Below are 15,486 nucleotides of genomic sequence, written 5' to 3'. Positions count from 1 at the left end.
CAGAACATTGCTAGAGTAGAATATGAATTTCAAAACAGGTCCACTACCGGAGGCAGAAGCAAAGGCCATCAAGATAGGACGAAGGTAAGCAAAAGAAATTGGGATTTTGAATGTTGGAAGTGGAGTCTTAACTCTTAACTGCTTACAGCAACCCAACAGCAACGTTGAGGATTTGGCTTTGTTCAAACTTCTCTGTACTCCTCTATAACGTCACTGCTTGAGCTTGTAGACAAACACTTGCTACTTTTGCTTGTAATCAGATTAAATCGGGTAGTTTTAAGCCACGAACATTAAACAACTATTTGTTGAGATGTTTACCATGACTAGTTAAACACATCTTTTCGTTGTGGGAAAAAAAGAGATAAGAGATTGGTTGATGTTTGATTGCTTGCTTTTCTTAAATCACATTATTTGTCGTTGGAATCTTTTCGTGTTAATGGCTGCAAGCGTCTCTGTGGAAGATCAAATTGGCAACACTGGTGATCTAGGGGGAGATTTTAGGACAAAACCAGACAAATCTAATGGGGTGTGGAGTTGACCCTTGGTAGCAATGGCTTTAAATCAAGGTTTGAAAACCCAAAACCAGATAAGAGATTGGTGGCCCCTATCGAATCTGATTGGAGTTGGTTGGAATCAGCCGAAACCCTAGAAATTATAATTGGGAAGAAGAAGAAGCGAAGATTGTCACAACATTGTGATTTTTTTATTCAAAAATCTTGGAGATTTACTTATAATATATAAGTTTCATTAATTTTTTATTATTGGAAAAAAGAACTCTGTCCAAGAGTGTAGCCTATGCCATCACTCGCATGTATCTCTCTCTCTCCTCCCCATACCAAACTGTTACGGTGAAACACCAAAAAAATGACTGATCAAATCAGCCCGATATGTTCAATTCATATCAGTATGGTCGAAACCGATATGGGTACCGACACCGCATTTTAGAGCCATGATTGGGGGGAGTCTTCAAAATGGATTAGATACTTTGTTTTTTTTTCTCCTTTATTTGGGGCGAGGGGGTGGGGGTGGGGGGTGTTGGAATCATTCATTCAACAAAAATACAAACTACAAGCCAACTAACACAGACAATAAGCCAGAAGGGACCACAAAATATCTACAACTCCAAAAGATTGGAAAAGAGAGAAGGAAAAAAAAAACACACAAATTCCAGTAGTCTATTACCATATTTCTAATAGTTTAAAAGATATCTTCATGAATGTATATCCACGACTACTTCAGCATCCAAGGAAACCCAAAAATCAACTTTATAAATTCATATTTCATGACGATTTTCCTCATAGTGACCATAGATTGAGAATTAAGACACAATCCTTGCGTAGTTGAAGGGGAGAAAAAAAATAATAATAAGTAATTATAGAAAGAAGGAAATAGTCATAACCAATAAGTCCTTCCCCGTTCTGGTGTTCATTATTTTGTTGTTGTTTATATGACAATGCCAATCTGATTGCTCTGTTTTGTCTTCCTTGAAGTGGCCTTCCATGAAGAACTCGAATCCTTCTCTAGTCTTCCAATTTTTTAATTTTTGATAGATTGATAGATATTCTGGCTTTTTGAATTACCTATGAATTATTTACCTCAATGGATCAACTAGAATGATCAAGTGTTCCTTCGTCTATGGTGAAGAGAGAATCTCGAGTCACGTGAATTGATTCACTGATCATTTAGGAAAATGTATTTTGGATATTCGTCAATAAAAAATGGAAAAAGAGTCCAATCATTATGTCAAATCACTGTACAAATAGAGATTCTTTCTTCAACTTGTGTGACAGGATTATAGTCCCACATTGGGTTTAAGATCTCTTTACCTAATGCTTATGATCTCAGTAACGTTGAATCGATGGAGTGACAATGATAAAGAGAAAGGTAGCGGCCGCCGCTCGATGATTGTGGATGGTTTTAATAGAGCTGTGTATGTGTGTGTTTGTGTGTCTTGAGACCGGCCAGATCCATGGTTTTAGCTGAAATTTGGAAATATCTCTATCGGTACTAACCATGAAACTTTAATTAATAGATTAATTAAGTAATTAATAATTAATGATGCATTTGAGACACACTCTCTGTCTCTCATTAGCTCTTGTGGTCATGTGTGAATGAGTTGGGCTTTGCTGGGTCCAAAAATACTTTGAAAATTCATCATTTGGAGGGTTCGTCAAAGTTTAATAGTAGATGAGGATGACCATTCTCTTAATTTTTAATTATGAGAAGATAAGAAAATTAATTTTTAAGAGGGAAAAGGAGAGGACCAGTTCATTGAATGTGAGTGATAACCACGATTCTCATTTGGATTTAAATAATATCTAATTAACTGATTAGTAGGAGGAACCTCCCAACCCTTTACTCCTCTGCTTTCTCCTCTCTCTCTCTCTTATTTTTTTTTCCTTCTTTTGTTTGTCTCTTTTTGTAATGGCTTACTTAATCCCTTACGTCATCTTACATAATCAGATATTTGGTATGCCAATTATGGAAGTATCAAACCATAAATTATTTTGTAGTTAACTATTTAATATATGTAAATATACATGAGAGTGTCCCTACTATATTATTCTCACAAGTTCTTAGGGTTTCGAGAAAGCTAACTAAGGCCTTATTTGATTAGAAGTAAAGTGAAATAAAAAGGGTTGATGTTTCTTGTGGGGAGTGTGGCCCTACACGTGCATGGGGTCAATGAGAGCACGTGTATTGGCATCAGGAGGTGAGATTTTCACCTTTCATGGGGGTGGGGCAGTCTCATCCCCTCTGTGTCTGGGCGTGGGTAATACACTCCCCCAAAAAAAACATTTATGTAAAATTTTATTAGTAAAAAAAAAGTGACCTAGTAAGAACATTTTACCCTCCACTTCTCCAAATAAAAATAAATTTATAGTAAGGATGAGGGTAGGTGTTATCGAACACTAGATTCGTTTAGTAGTAGAGTTTAGAAGGACATTTAAGATGCAATATAGGGGACGGTAATTTACGGGGTGAAGAGAAAATTTCTTTAATCATGATGATTTGATGTTATGATTAGACTTTTGGAATAATGAATGTTATCATTAAGAATGAAAAGATAAAGGTTAAGTGAGCATCCCTATTGAATCCCTTTAGTAGGTTTAAGAAAGCCAAAACTACTACGCAAAAGCTCAATGGAATACATACAGGTTGACGTGAGGTAGCTAATCATGTCACACAAGTGGCAATTACAACCTAAGAACTCGATCAAAAAGTGCCCTAAATGGCCCGATTCTAAATGATCATATGCATTTGAAATTTTTTTTTATGAGCTATGATTATGTTGTCGGTCAACCCTTGACCATCTTGTCTTTTCGAAATTTCTTCTTTTCTAGTTCTTTGCTGCTCAACGTAAACAGAGAAACCGCATCACCACTCTATCTAGACTCACGAGTCCAGTCTCTAGTCTCCACTAGAGATGTAAATGGATCGATGAAAATCCGTATTCGATTTCTATTTGTATCTATTTAAAGAAATCTATATTTAAAAAATTGTTTTCAAAAAACTATCTTATTTTTTTTGGTAATAGTTTTCAAAAAACTACTTGAATCCATTCAAAAACTAATCAGATGTGGATATAAATAGTGCCGTATTCAATTCGAATTTAATTGGTTTGATTTTGCTTGAGACTATTTGCACTCATCCAACTTCTTACCAAACAAACCCTAGCAAAGAATTGGAATGAGAAATTGTTTTTGTGTCTTGTAAGATAGAGTAGAGTGAACGAGAGAAATAAAATTAAAATACGTCCCTTGCGCCCTATTAATGGGCGTGCCGGCGTGTCTCTTCCAAATCCCAAAAATTGTCATGTGCTCCTTTTTATGGGTTTAGCCGTTTAGGGTCACATTGATTTCTCTTCTCTCCTCCATGGGTTTTTTTGTTATTATTTTAAGGTTCTTCTTTTAGAACTTGTCACTCACCAATAAAGTCCATAACCCCATTGGTCTTTGGTTTTGAATTTAGAATCCTTTCTTCTATTTAATTAATATTAGTCTATCACCAACTCCAATCTGACGGTGTGCGTCAACGCTTTGACAGCTTAGAACACCACACTTCCCCACCATTCTATTCTCACAATGTAGATTAGTGGTGGTAGCCAATGCAAAATCTCTCTCTTTCTTTCTTTCTTTGTTCATGGTTGGCTGTCAAGTTAGGGTTACATTCCTCGAATGGTGCCAATTGGTGGTTTTCAAAGGCTACTATACTTTTTTTTTGTTTGGGTGGGGATGGGGGTGGGAGTGGGGGGAAGGGTTTGGTTGAAACAAAACAAAAGGAGAAGGTGATGAGTTTGAGTCCCACACCATCTTTGTTTTATCATTATTTTCAAGTGATTGGAGAGGATCCATGTTTGTGTGAATCCATAAATTTATATCCATCTTTCCCTTTGAATGAGACTAGCCTTTTTTTGTTTTTCCTTAGCGATTCGATTGTTTAGTAAGTAAGGTTCAAGTAAGTAGAATCGATAATAAATTTCGTCCTATACTGTCGTCTGACCATCCTGCTTGTATGCTTTTTTACACAGGCATGGGCACAATGACCGCCCTACCCTACCTAGGCAGGGTGCTCGGGCAGTGGATAGGGCAGTCATTGCGCCCCTACCTTTGTGAAGAAGCATACCGACATGACGAACATGTGACACTAGGAATCTAAATTGAGAAATCAGTCAATTTTTTTTATTTGAAAAAAGAAAAATCGAGTATTTATTCTAGTCCAATTTGACTAGAATCGCCGAGATGATCCAATTTTGATTCCTCAAAGAGTATGGGTGACAATGGCTCCTATGCACGTAATAACATGACACCTGTCCTTTTTGCTTCCACAAATGCAACGTGCATATATATGCAATCGGGTTATAAGGGCATAGAGGACCCGAACCATTTATCTTCCACTATTGCAATAAGTGGTATGGTTTTTCATTAAAAAAAAAAAAAAAAAAAGTAACGATTGCTGTCAGGAATCTCAAATTTCCTGAATTGTCTTCTTTGAATTTCCTTTCAAATATTTGTGGACAAGTTTAAAATGAATGACATTATTTTTTCTTATGTGAATTGAAAATGACCTAAACCCAAAACCACCCACTCAAGCATAAAAATTCCATGAAACATGTTTATGTGTAGTATTGCCATCCTACCTAAATCATCAAGGGTTGCAGTATCCCTATATCTTGCAAGAACAATTGCTTTGTTGTTAAACCTAAACATATCAATCTCTGATAAGGATTTAGTTCATGGTATTGATATTGACATTGACATTAATATTAATTGTCGGCAATACGAATATTGATACTAATATGGGATGAAGAAATTTTTTTTTTTACCCAAAAAAAAAAAGAAAAAAAGAAAAGATTGAATGTCGATCTGTATATCCCATCAGGTGATCTGTACCGATTAGGTATCATCGTATTGATATCAAACATGGCCAAGACTAATACGAGTGCTTTGATATTAATACCTAAAACCATGATCTTTGTCCATGTTATACTAAGTTGGTGTTAATACTACTTTAGTCCAAAGGCTTATTTCTTAAACCCTAAGGCAGTCAAATTGAATTCGACCCAAAAAAAAAAAAAAAAAAGGTTAAGTCAATTTGAATTAATGTTGACTTTACTAAACATAATTTAGCCCATTCAAATTGGCCTTAATTATACCTAATACGATTAATCCAATAATCAAAATCATGGGGGACCACATGACCTAACTTGCAATAATTCTAATTTACGATTCCTAAGAAAATAATGTACATGCCTCTCACAAACTCTCTTCTCCCTGACCCTGTGTGGTCACTTGTATGCATGTCATAAGATGCTCCCTCCCATGCACCCATTGGCTTGGCATGAGAGATGCAAAACATCGATCCCCCTTTCTAAATTTATTTATTAAAAGATAAAAATTAAAAGGAGAAAGAATGTCACCCGGTCGTGCGTCTAGGCCTGTGTTCAGACATAATCAGGCACAAATGATCGACACACCCCTGCCTTTCCATGGGGGCAGGGCAGTCATTTTATGCACAACTGTGTCTGAGCGTGTGTCCGGTCATGCCCAAACCGGATGCATGACCGGATGGCATTCCTTTTCTCAAAATTAAATTATGTTAAAGTAAGGCTAGGTTAGAACCGAGAAGGTTCATCCATAGCCCTCAAATCTTGACCCAAGCCAGCAACCCAGCCCAAAAAGCCTTTTCTCCCCAAAGATAACAACGAAGAACAAAACATGCTATAAAGCCAAAAGGCCTTCTTCCAAGTGTCCAATATGGTTAGAGTTTTGGGAGACCGCGACTTTGTTGATTTTGTGTCTCTCTTGTCTTTCGTTTCCTCTGTGATTGTGATTAGCAGAGAAGATGATTCACTCCTCTACTCCCGAACCCACCATGGATCCAGGCTGCGCTTCTCCTCCTCAATTTCCAGGCCAAAGTTTGTCTTCCTCTCGAATCGATATTCCGGCGACGCTTGCCGGCGTCTCATCTGTAAATGGAGTCCATTTCAAACAGATGCCTCTCTCAACTTCCGATCCTCTTCTACCTCTCTTCAACCTTTCGATGCTTCAGCAGAAGATGGACTCGCTTCAGCGTTTCCTCTCTGAATCTGTCCATAGCAACACCTTGATCGGTCGAGATCAGATGGACATGGTATCTAATGAGATCGTTTCCGCTATTCACCAGGTCATCGTCAACGGCGCCTCTCTCCTCGCTTCTTCTCAACCTCAAACCCATCTCAATCTCAGTCCCCCCCAAGCTCAAGCCCCTCCGATTCTTCCCGATGTGAAGGTTTCCACGACTTCTCTTGTGCTTAACGGTAAAAAAGCTGTTTCTTTTGTATCAACTAAAGGCGAAAGTAAAGTGAGTGGTGTCAAGGCGAAAAGGGTTTTAGATTCGAAAGTTGCAGGACCTGACGAAGGTAGGAAGGATGAGATGGGTGATGGCGATTGTGAAATCGTGGAGATGGATGCGGTAGAATTACTGGCGGAACACATACATCGCTGTGAAATTTGTGGGAAGGGATTCAAGCGAGATGCGAATCTAAGGATGCACATGCGTGCTCATGGGAACCAGTTCAAAACCCCAGAAGCCCTAGCGAAACCAGAGAAATGGGACGATTCGCTGCGGAAGATTCGGTTCTCTTGCCCCTTCGCGGGTTGTAATCGGAATAAATTGCATAAGAAATTCAGGCCTTTGAAATCTACAATATGTTTGAAGAATCACTTCAAGAGGAGCCATTGTCCAAAGCTGTTCGCTTGTAATCGTTGTAACAAGAAGAGCTTCTCGGTGGTGGCTGATCTGAAGAGTCACCTGAAACACTGTGGGGAGTCGAAGTGGAGATGCTCGTGTGGGACGAGCTTCTCGAGGAAGGATAAGCTGTTTGGTCACATGGCTTTGTTCCAGGGTCACATGCCTGCTGTTACTGTAGAAGATGTTGAGGTAAAAGAAGAGGCAGGGAGAGAAGAAGATGAAGATATGGAAGAGGAAGAAGAAGAAGAAGAAGAAGAGGGAGAAGAGGAAGGAACAACCCAATTACGAGGAAAAGAGGGAGGAGAGCCTTTACTGCCTAATTACTCTGACGATGAGTTGTTCGAGGGTCTGCTTAATGGGTTTGGGACGATGGAAGGTGGATCTTATTTAACAGATATGTTGGGATCATCTGGTTTGGATGTGAACATGGATGAGTTGTATGGGATGTAGTTCTCATTGAGAAGACTCCACGGCTACCACAGTTGCCTGTTTCTGTGACTTTTTTGGTTTCTCTCTTTTCTGCAGCTCTCTCTCTAGATCTGTACATATAGTTTGCTGTGTAATAATGTTGCATCTTGTCATCACTTTTTTTTTTGTCTCACTGGATCTCTATTGTATTAGAATTTTACCTGTTTTATTAGTTCATTATAGATTTTTTTGTTCAATTCTTCCAGTTTCAGGGGCTTGACTACCTACTTTAGATCTCTTCCCCACCCTCCTTTTCTAATGGATTCAACTTTGAATAACTAAATTATCTCACAGGCTTTTAATCGGCAGATTTCACTTTGCAGGACTTGATTGTGAATTTAGCTCAGAAACTCAGACACTTCTTTAAAAGAGCCGGGGGGGGCGCTACTGGTTTAGTCTTTAGACTTCAAGTCGTGGTTATCTGTTTATGTCGTTTCTAGTATTGAATTTCTCTCATTGAAACCAGATTTGTAATTTAGTTCTGGAAGTCCTTGTCTCCTATAGTGAACCCTACAACCCCTATTCAAGAGTCTCAGATGGCAATTCAAAGGTCCCGGAATCCCGGAACCGGAACCGGAACGAAGTGTTGCCACGAGTGGAAGAAGTCAGAAGTGGGTCATCTTCGTGGTGGGTTAGCCTTCTTACACTATTTGTGTTCATCAGTGAGGAGAGAGAGAGAGAGAGAGAGAAAGAGATGGCGCAGGTCAACCTGAGAAATTCAAGAAACCAATCCACAATCCACATGGTGCATTCAAATTGGCCCGTCCCTGTCAAATCGAATCTGTTTCGAAATCGGTCTCAAAACCCCTAAAATGGCCATCAGACCTGAAAACTCGGTTATTCTAAAGGTTTCTGCCTTTCTGGGTAAGAATAGGCTGAGTCAAATCGGCGATACCAACTGCACATTGCCCTGACTTTGCAGATTTGGTTTCTTGAAAGTTGAAAGTCTCCCATCTTATGAAGCATTCTACAGCAGGGTATTAAAACAATGAATCGGGTCCAGTGGATTCCAATTCAATTCCATTTTGGATTGATCAGAGTTGGTTTGCTCCAAAACATAACAAATTGGGATCGGGCTAGGCCTGCTGATTTGCCCGATTCAATTCGGATTTGTAAATCACTATTCTATAGTCACCAAAGAATTAGGAAGAATTCTTCATTTATACTGACGCGTGATTGGAAATAAATAATTGAATCCAATTTAGAATGTTAGAAGCATCACCTTCCTCTTGTATGATGGACTTTTTCTATATCTCTTCATTCATCATTCAGGCAGGTAGGTAGGTGTAGTGGGCTTGAACTTGATTTTTGCTGCAATGAACTAATCTCAGCAATTCATTGCAAGAATGGAGGGAGGATCAGCAAAAAAAAGGGACCAGAAAGGACAAAAAAACAAAACGCAACTCAAGAGTTGTTTGAACTGCCCAACAAGCCAGAAACAAAGTTCCCATTCTTATTGGTTGGCATTAAGTGAACACATTAATATGTTTTAGAACTTTTTGTAAATAGTTTAGAAAACATGTCACCGGTACTAGATTTTGTTCAATCATGTATGATTATCTCTCTTAGATATTCTCCTTGAGGGAAGAGGATTCCTTGTTGAGTGTTTTTTTTATTCACAGTTAAACACGATGTATTCAACGCACCAACATATAATCAGAGGTACATCAACCGTTGTTAAATCAAAACCCATAATACCTGACTACAACGATAAGATCCTCTCAAGTCTAGGGAAATTGTGAGCTATTAGTTAAATCTTTTTTTCTAAATCAACCGATAACAATAGTTCATTCAAGATTCCCACATGATCCACTCGTATTTTGGAATCAACATTCTTAGGAACACACAACACAACGACTATATGAACACAATGCCCAATTTTGTCTCTAATCGTGAACAATTTAAGACAATAAGGTACTAACATCGTCACACCCAACCTTAGACACTCTGGCATTTCATCTTCTTCACTTCCATTGACAGATTGCACCAGAAAAACTCTAAAAAACCTTATGACAGTTTTTTCAATCTTCTCTATCAATTTTGAAAAAAAAAAAAATGGGGGCTAAAAAATAGGAGAGCTCATATAGGGGCATTTGTGTCATCTTATATTCAGATGATGGTGGTAACCCAATACCACCTTATGCATCCAATCATTGCTCGCCTGGAGGGTTGTGGAGATGCGGGGTATCGAACCCCGTACCTCTCGCATGCAAAGCGAGCGCTCTACCATGTGAGCTACATCCCCATCGATGTAGTTTCATTTCCTTAACTATATTTTATTATGGTATGGATGTGGCACATATTATTAACAAAACAAGTAATGGAAGCAAAATACCAAAATAGTCATGCCAATGAATCTGAACTATTTGAAAGATAATCCAAGAATGAGCTAATTTATTTTTCTTCATTTGTTGAGCCCAAATAGATATAGGGTGTTTGGATCAGATTTAAGCTCTAGTACCTACCAAACAAGTGTTTAACGGGTGTGAGAGTTTAAGATTGAGATCCCATCTTTCATCTTTTGGATTGACACACTCTGTTTCCATTATTTGCATGTGCTGCTTGGGAGCCATCTGCTTTCAGCCAGAGGAAATCTCTAGCAGGTTTGTGAAGAGAGTGATGTAACGAAGCTGGTAATTGGATTGAAGAACAGCTTGGCTTAAACTCAATTTCCATGCTTGGTTAAGTAAGTTTGCTTTTGTAGGTTCAGGAGCTGACCTGAACCTTGGCGGATTTGGTTCAAATTTCTTGTTTTTTCATATGTTGCGTTGCAATTTGTAGAAGATCATGATCTGCACTTCAGAGATAATGATGAACAAATAGGAGGACAGAGGGTCTCAGTGCCTCAGACCTCTTGAAGGAGAGAATGAAGGACTCTGGCTGCCATTTAGAAGAGTACAGAAAGTAGAAGATGTGACACAAAACTCCAAAACTTAACCTAGATATTGTGGAAGCTCTATTTGAGAGGTAATTTTGTGAATCCTAGGATGGTGGGTGAACCGTCCTCAATAGGTGGAGAAAATTTTTTTCCATAAGGGACGAGTATTGCACTCACTAACTAGGCCACTCAAAGATGAAACAACCCCCAACTATGAGGCTAACTAGTAGTGTTGCAGATACGATTGGATGAACTCACTCTCATAACCGGTTTATAAGGGGAGGGAACTCAATATAATATATGCCCACATCCAAGCTTTTATGTGACCGATGTGGGATTACTGTACATAACACTACCCGACCTTTTAACGGCCAACGTCCTCATCGGCTCACTCTGGATTAAGTAACCCTTTTTAGGCGGCTTTACCCTGATCCAGGATTCTACCCGATGGTAGGTAGCCCTTTCCTAGCGGTTCGCACTTTAGCACCTGGTTGCCCCTCCCAAGTAGTCAACCGCAAAGGACAAGTCAATGAAAGCACCAATGATACGATTGGAAGAACTCACCCTCACAAACCGGTCTATAAGAGGAGGGAACCTAATAAAATATATGCTCACATCCAAGCCCTTACGGACTCCAAAGGGGAATAGGCTGTCAACTTATCCTCTATTTATAGATGTGAAGTGACCCTTCAAGGTGTTTGTATGAATCGGTTTGTTAATTAGAAAATGTGGCCAGGATTTAATCTTCCTTAAAAGATTCTGAATCCAAGCATGTAGGCATCTTCCACATATGGGTATTATCAAAAGGAAAAGACACATCTCCAAGAGGTGTCAATTCAGTTTTAAGCTTAAATCCAAGCCCAAAAACACTTAAGCCCATGTCCAAAAATATAAGTTATTTGACCCAAGTCTAAGCCCACCTCTACACCATACCACACCGCACTGCCCCGATCTGGCTTGGCGCTCTTATGTAAAGGACCTTCGAGCCAATTTTTGCTTTCTTAAACCAAATCATGGGGTGATCAAGGGGTTCAAACCTTGAAGGCAACAAAAATACAAGAGGAGAATGTCATTAAAACATGGGACAAGAGAGCGCTAATTGGTCGTGTAGCGCCTTAACCAACACAAGAGTCAATAAAAACGCGTGCAGGAGTATTTAAGTGGATGAGATTTTTTATTTCACTAGTTGAGTGGTTTAGCGTTCTTTTTCCCTAAAATATATTTGAAATTTTAAAACACACAAACATACCACTTCATACTCCACTTGGGCCTGAGAGTTTAGCTTGTCTCTAGGGAGCCTAGCACGCCCAGGGTGTTGCCAGCTGTTGGGCTGTGCCACACACATCCTTAGGTATGCACCAAGATGTGTGCGGCACAGCTCAACCACTGGATGCCCCCTGGCAGCACCCTGGGCGCTGGACTCCCTAAAAAGATTCCCAAAAATGAGAGATTAATGCTTGAGCTATATATGTTATCTTCTTGATCATGAAGATCCAATCCTCGATAATTTAAATGCAGAATTCTGTTTCGAGCCCTGTGAATAGTGTAGTTGCCATTTAAAAAAAGTGGGTGTTTGTATCAATGAACATGAGAGTTTATACATCCTTGATTTCTGTTCCCACATGGAGCGTTCTCATTGATTAACACTGTTTAAGAATCTGGATCAGATTGGCCCACCTGATCCGGACTGGAATCTGGATCTCGGTTCTGGTTAATCTGTATTGGATTTCTAACGTTAGGACACATTTTGACCGGTTCCAGTAAGACCGATCCAGATTCCAATTCCATTCTTTTAAGACTAACTGATTTAGAGACTGAAACCGGTCTGGGCCCAACCATTCGGTCTGGAAAAGGTCTTACTACAACAACAACATTGGAAGGAAATTACGTCGAGTAGTTGCAGACAAAATGGAAATTGCAACCTCGTCAGAAGAACTGGGGAGAGTGCAGGTGCCAATTTCTCATTCGATTTCAACATGTGAAATCGTTTAATTAAACGATTCAGTTTCAATTTTACCTAAAAAAACTGGAATCAAACTGAGCCGAATCGAACCCTTCAACTCCCTTAGTGGAAACATTAGATTGGGCTAAATTTTAGCACGAGTTAGTGATTATGTGAAAAAATGGTCCACTAAATTTGTGCACTCTCAAAGCTGTCATGTGGTAGTGGTAATTATGGACGCAGTAGTGGCATGTCATATGTGAGGAAGGGTTCCTATAATGGGCCCTATAGGCATGGGCTTTTTTCGTGAGCACACCAGAGATGTATCACTTAAGAATGGGCTGTGCAACCCAAACTGATCCAAACTTTCTTAACGTTCCCAACTGCCCCCACTAATTTGTATTTAGGGAGGGGGAATGCCGCGAAGCTGCATGGCCCTGCACCAGTGCTAGGGCCAACAAGGGTGGGGCGGTCATTTTATCATTCCTGTGTTTGGGTATAGGCTCCGCACAGCCTCGCAGCCTTCATTTTCCCTTGTCGTTATTATTATTAGGGAAAAATATCCCCATGCAGTCTGCTCAATGTACATTCTCTCAAATATATTTTTTAAATTTATTCTCTCTCCTCCTTAGCCATTGTGGGTCCCCAATTGATGATATCGTCTTACGCATTACCATTGGCATGGGACGGGAGATTCCTCCTCCACAGACAGTGTGGGGAATCCTCCCCCTAATAATTAATATAAATTTAGGCGAATTTGCCAAAACACAGCACTGTCAAGAAAATAAACTCGAAACTCGAAAGTGGCCACCTAATTTTACCACGTGCCAAGATGATGTGGCATATCCAATTGTTGGACAGTGTGGAAGACTCTAGATTGGCCATGGACAAATTTCATAGCTAAACTGAATCATATACCACCATGTATTGCCATACACCCTCTCTGGATGGCCCGAGATTTCGAAGCCAATTCGGCAATTTCTCTTGGAGATATTTTGAACCGATCAGATATGCAACTCTCTGGGTGGGCCAAACCAGGCAACCTTCGCAAATGGTTTATTATGTGTTATTTTTCTAAATTTTTATACAATTCCTGAACCTTCATTGCTCATGCATTGATCCCCCAACCAAAAAAAAAATAAAAAATCATACATTGCTAGAGTTATTAGGGTGAACATATAAAAAAGGCAATCCACACATCCACTCCTAATACTTAAAGGCTGAAAGTGTATAACCAAAACTGAACATTTAAAAAAAACAAAGATGATCAAGTAGAGTTTTGCTAATTTCAACTATCTAAACATGTCACATGGGATCTAAAATGAAAACTTGTAAAATTGAGGTGATAAATAAAAAGAACGGCAAATCGCTGTCAGATAACGTGGCCCCTGCACCAGTGCGGGGAGCCAATGAGTTCGTGTGGGAGCATCTAACAAGGGTGGAATTTTTTATTTCAAGAGGGAGGGGGGGAGGGAGGGGAAGAGCGAATTTTTATTTCAAGAGGGAGGGGGGGAGGGAGGGGAGATCATTTCGCTCTTCCTGTATCTGGTTGCAGACGTCATTTACGGATATATGATCTAATTGTAAGGCTCACAGAATCTGAGGTTAACAATTTCGGATCTCTTGGGATCTCTTGGCACCTCTATTATGAGAACAATCAAACACAAAAAACATTACATGCCATAAATTGATGATCAATTATCCCCATCAGGTCCCATGTAAATCCTATTTTAAATGACTGTTTAGATTCTCAAAGATCCGAATAACGTGTAATTGAAATTCCAGTTAACAGTATTGAGCCTCAATTACTTGACCCCCAATGGTGCCTTCATATTATAAACATATAGTGTTCCTGCAAAAGTTATTCTTGCTCTGATTACAATCCTTCCCTTCGTGGTCCCCAGAAAATGGATTATCTGAATCTTTGAGGATCTTATTGTTAGTTCATACATTCATTATCTTATGACCAATTTTTTTAAGTGTTGGATCACCGTCCCAAGTTAAAAAAAGGGCATATCCAGTGCACGAGGTTCTCGTCACTACGAGGTTAGGGAGGGTCAAAATGTATGTAACCTTACCCCTGCTTTCGCAAAGAGACTGTTTCCAGACTCGAACCTGTGACCACTTGATCACAATGGGGCAGCCTTACCGTTGCTCAGAGGCCCGCCCGTAAGTCAAATAAAATCTCTCCAATTTTCCCCAACTACTCAATTCAAGGTTTCAAAACCCCTCTTCCCCCCTCCCCCACCCAAAAAAAAAAACACACAATTCATGGCTGAAACCAGATCGAACCGAACCAATCAATTGACACCTCTAGAGGGTAGAGGTAAGTATTAATTTGATAAAGAAAATCACTTATCTTACTTATCAAGTAAGATAAAATTTTAATTCCACCTTTTCCAACCTAAGCAGCCTGACTTTGAATTAAAATGTTGATTCTTAATTAAAACCACCAATTCCAAGACCACAACGCTTCCTTCTATTATATGGGGCTCTCCTACAATAATTCTCACCACTCTTCTTAAACTTTCTCCTTCCTTATTAATAATGGTCCCCAAAAATTTGGACACTGTGAATCAACTTAAAGCTTTGTTTCAATATCTTAATACATGAACAAATTTCACTCTTGCTATTGCATTTGCGGTCCCAAATCTATAGAAAGGAGGCCAGAGGATAGAGGAGATGTGTTAGGTATGAAGCCAACACTGAAAAAATCTTTAATCAACAACTTTAAACATGACTCCCGGAAAATCCGTTTTTAGGACCACCCTAGATATCCTAGAACAAGAATCATGGATAATCAAAACTCAAACAGTTAAATAAAGCCCTAGTTGAGTTTAATTTAGGTAAAATTAAGTGAGTAGTGGAGAATGGGAACTTAGCTCATGTGTAAACACTATACTCTGTGCGCGCGCCGCCGAGATGTACCATCTGATCCCCTATTATATATATGAGAGATCTTTTC

General features: G+C 39.3%; 1 protein-coding gene and 1 non-coding gene across 2 annotated transcripts; one reads left to right on the top strand and one right to left on the bottom strand.

Annotated features, from left to right (window-relative positions):
- The first annotated feature begins 6,259 nt into the window (after window positions 1-6,259).
- Window positions 6,260-7,830, top strand: LOC122666545 (protein SENSITIVE TO PROTON RHIZOTOXICITY 2-like). Its single transcript, XM_043862560.1, has one exon. It carries the CDS (start codon window positions 6,346-6,348, stop codon window positions 7,681-7,683), a length of 1,338 nt encoding a protein of 445 aa, XP_043718495.1. The 5' UTR covers window positions 6,260-6,345; the 3' UTR covers window positions 7,684-7,830.
- Window positions 7,831-9,873: 2,043 nt separating this feature from the next.
- TRNAA-UGC lies at window positions 9,874-9,946 on the bottom strand. The gene has a single exon. It is a non-coding gene; the product is annotated as a tRNA-Ala (tRNA).
- Between the last annotated feature and the right edge of the window lie 5,540 nt (window positions 9,947-15,486).

This window comes from Telopea speciosissima, chromosome 7 (genome assembly GCF_018873765.1).
Source record: "Telopea speciosissima isolate NSW1024214 ecotype Mountain lineage chromosome 7, Tspe_v1, whole genome shotgun sequence".
NCBI classification, from domain to species: Eukaryota; Viridiplantae; Streptophyta; class Magnoliopsida; order Proteales; family Proteaceae; genus Telopea; species Telopea speciosissima.
The sequence above is the reverse complement of the archived record's forward strand: the minus strand, read 5'-3'. Positions and strand labels throughout refer to the sequence as shown.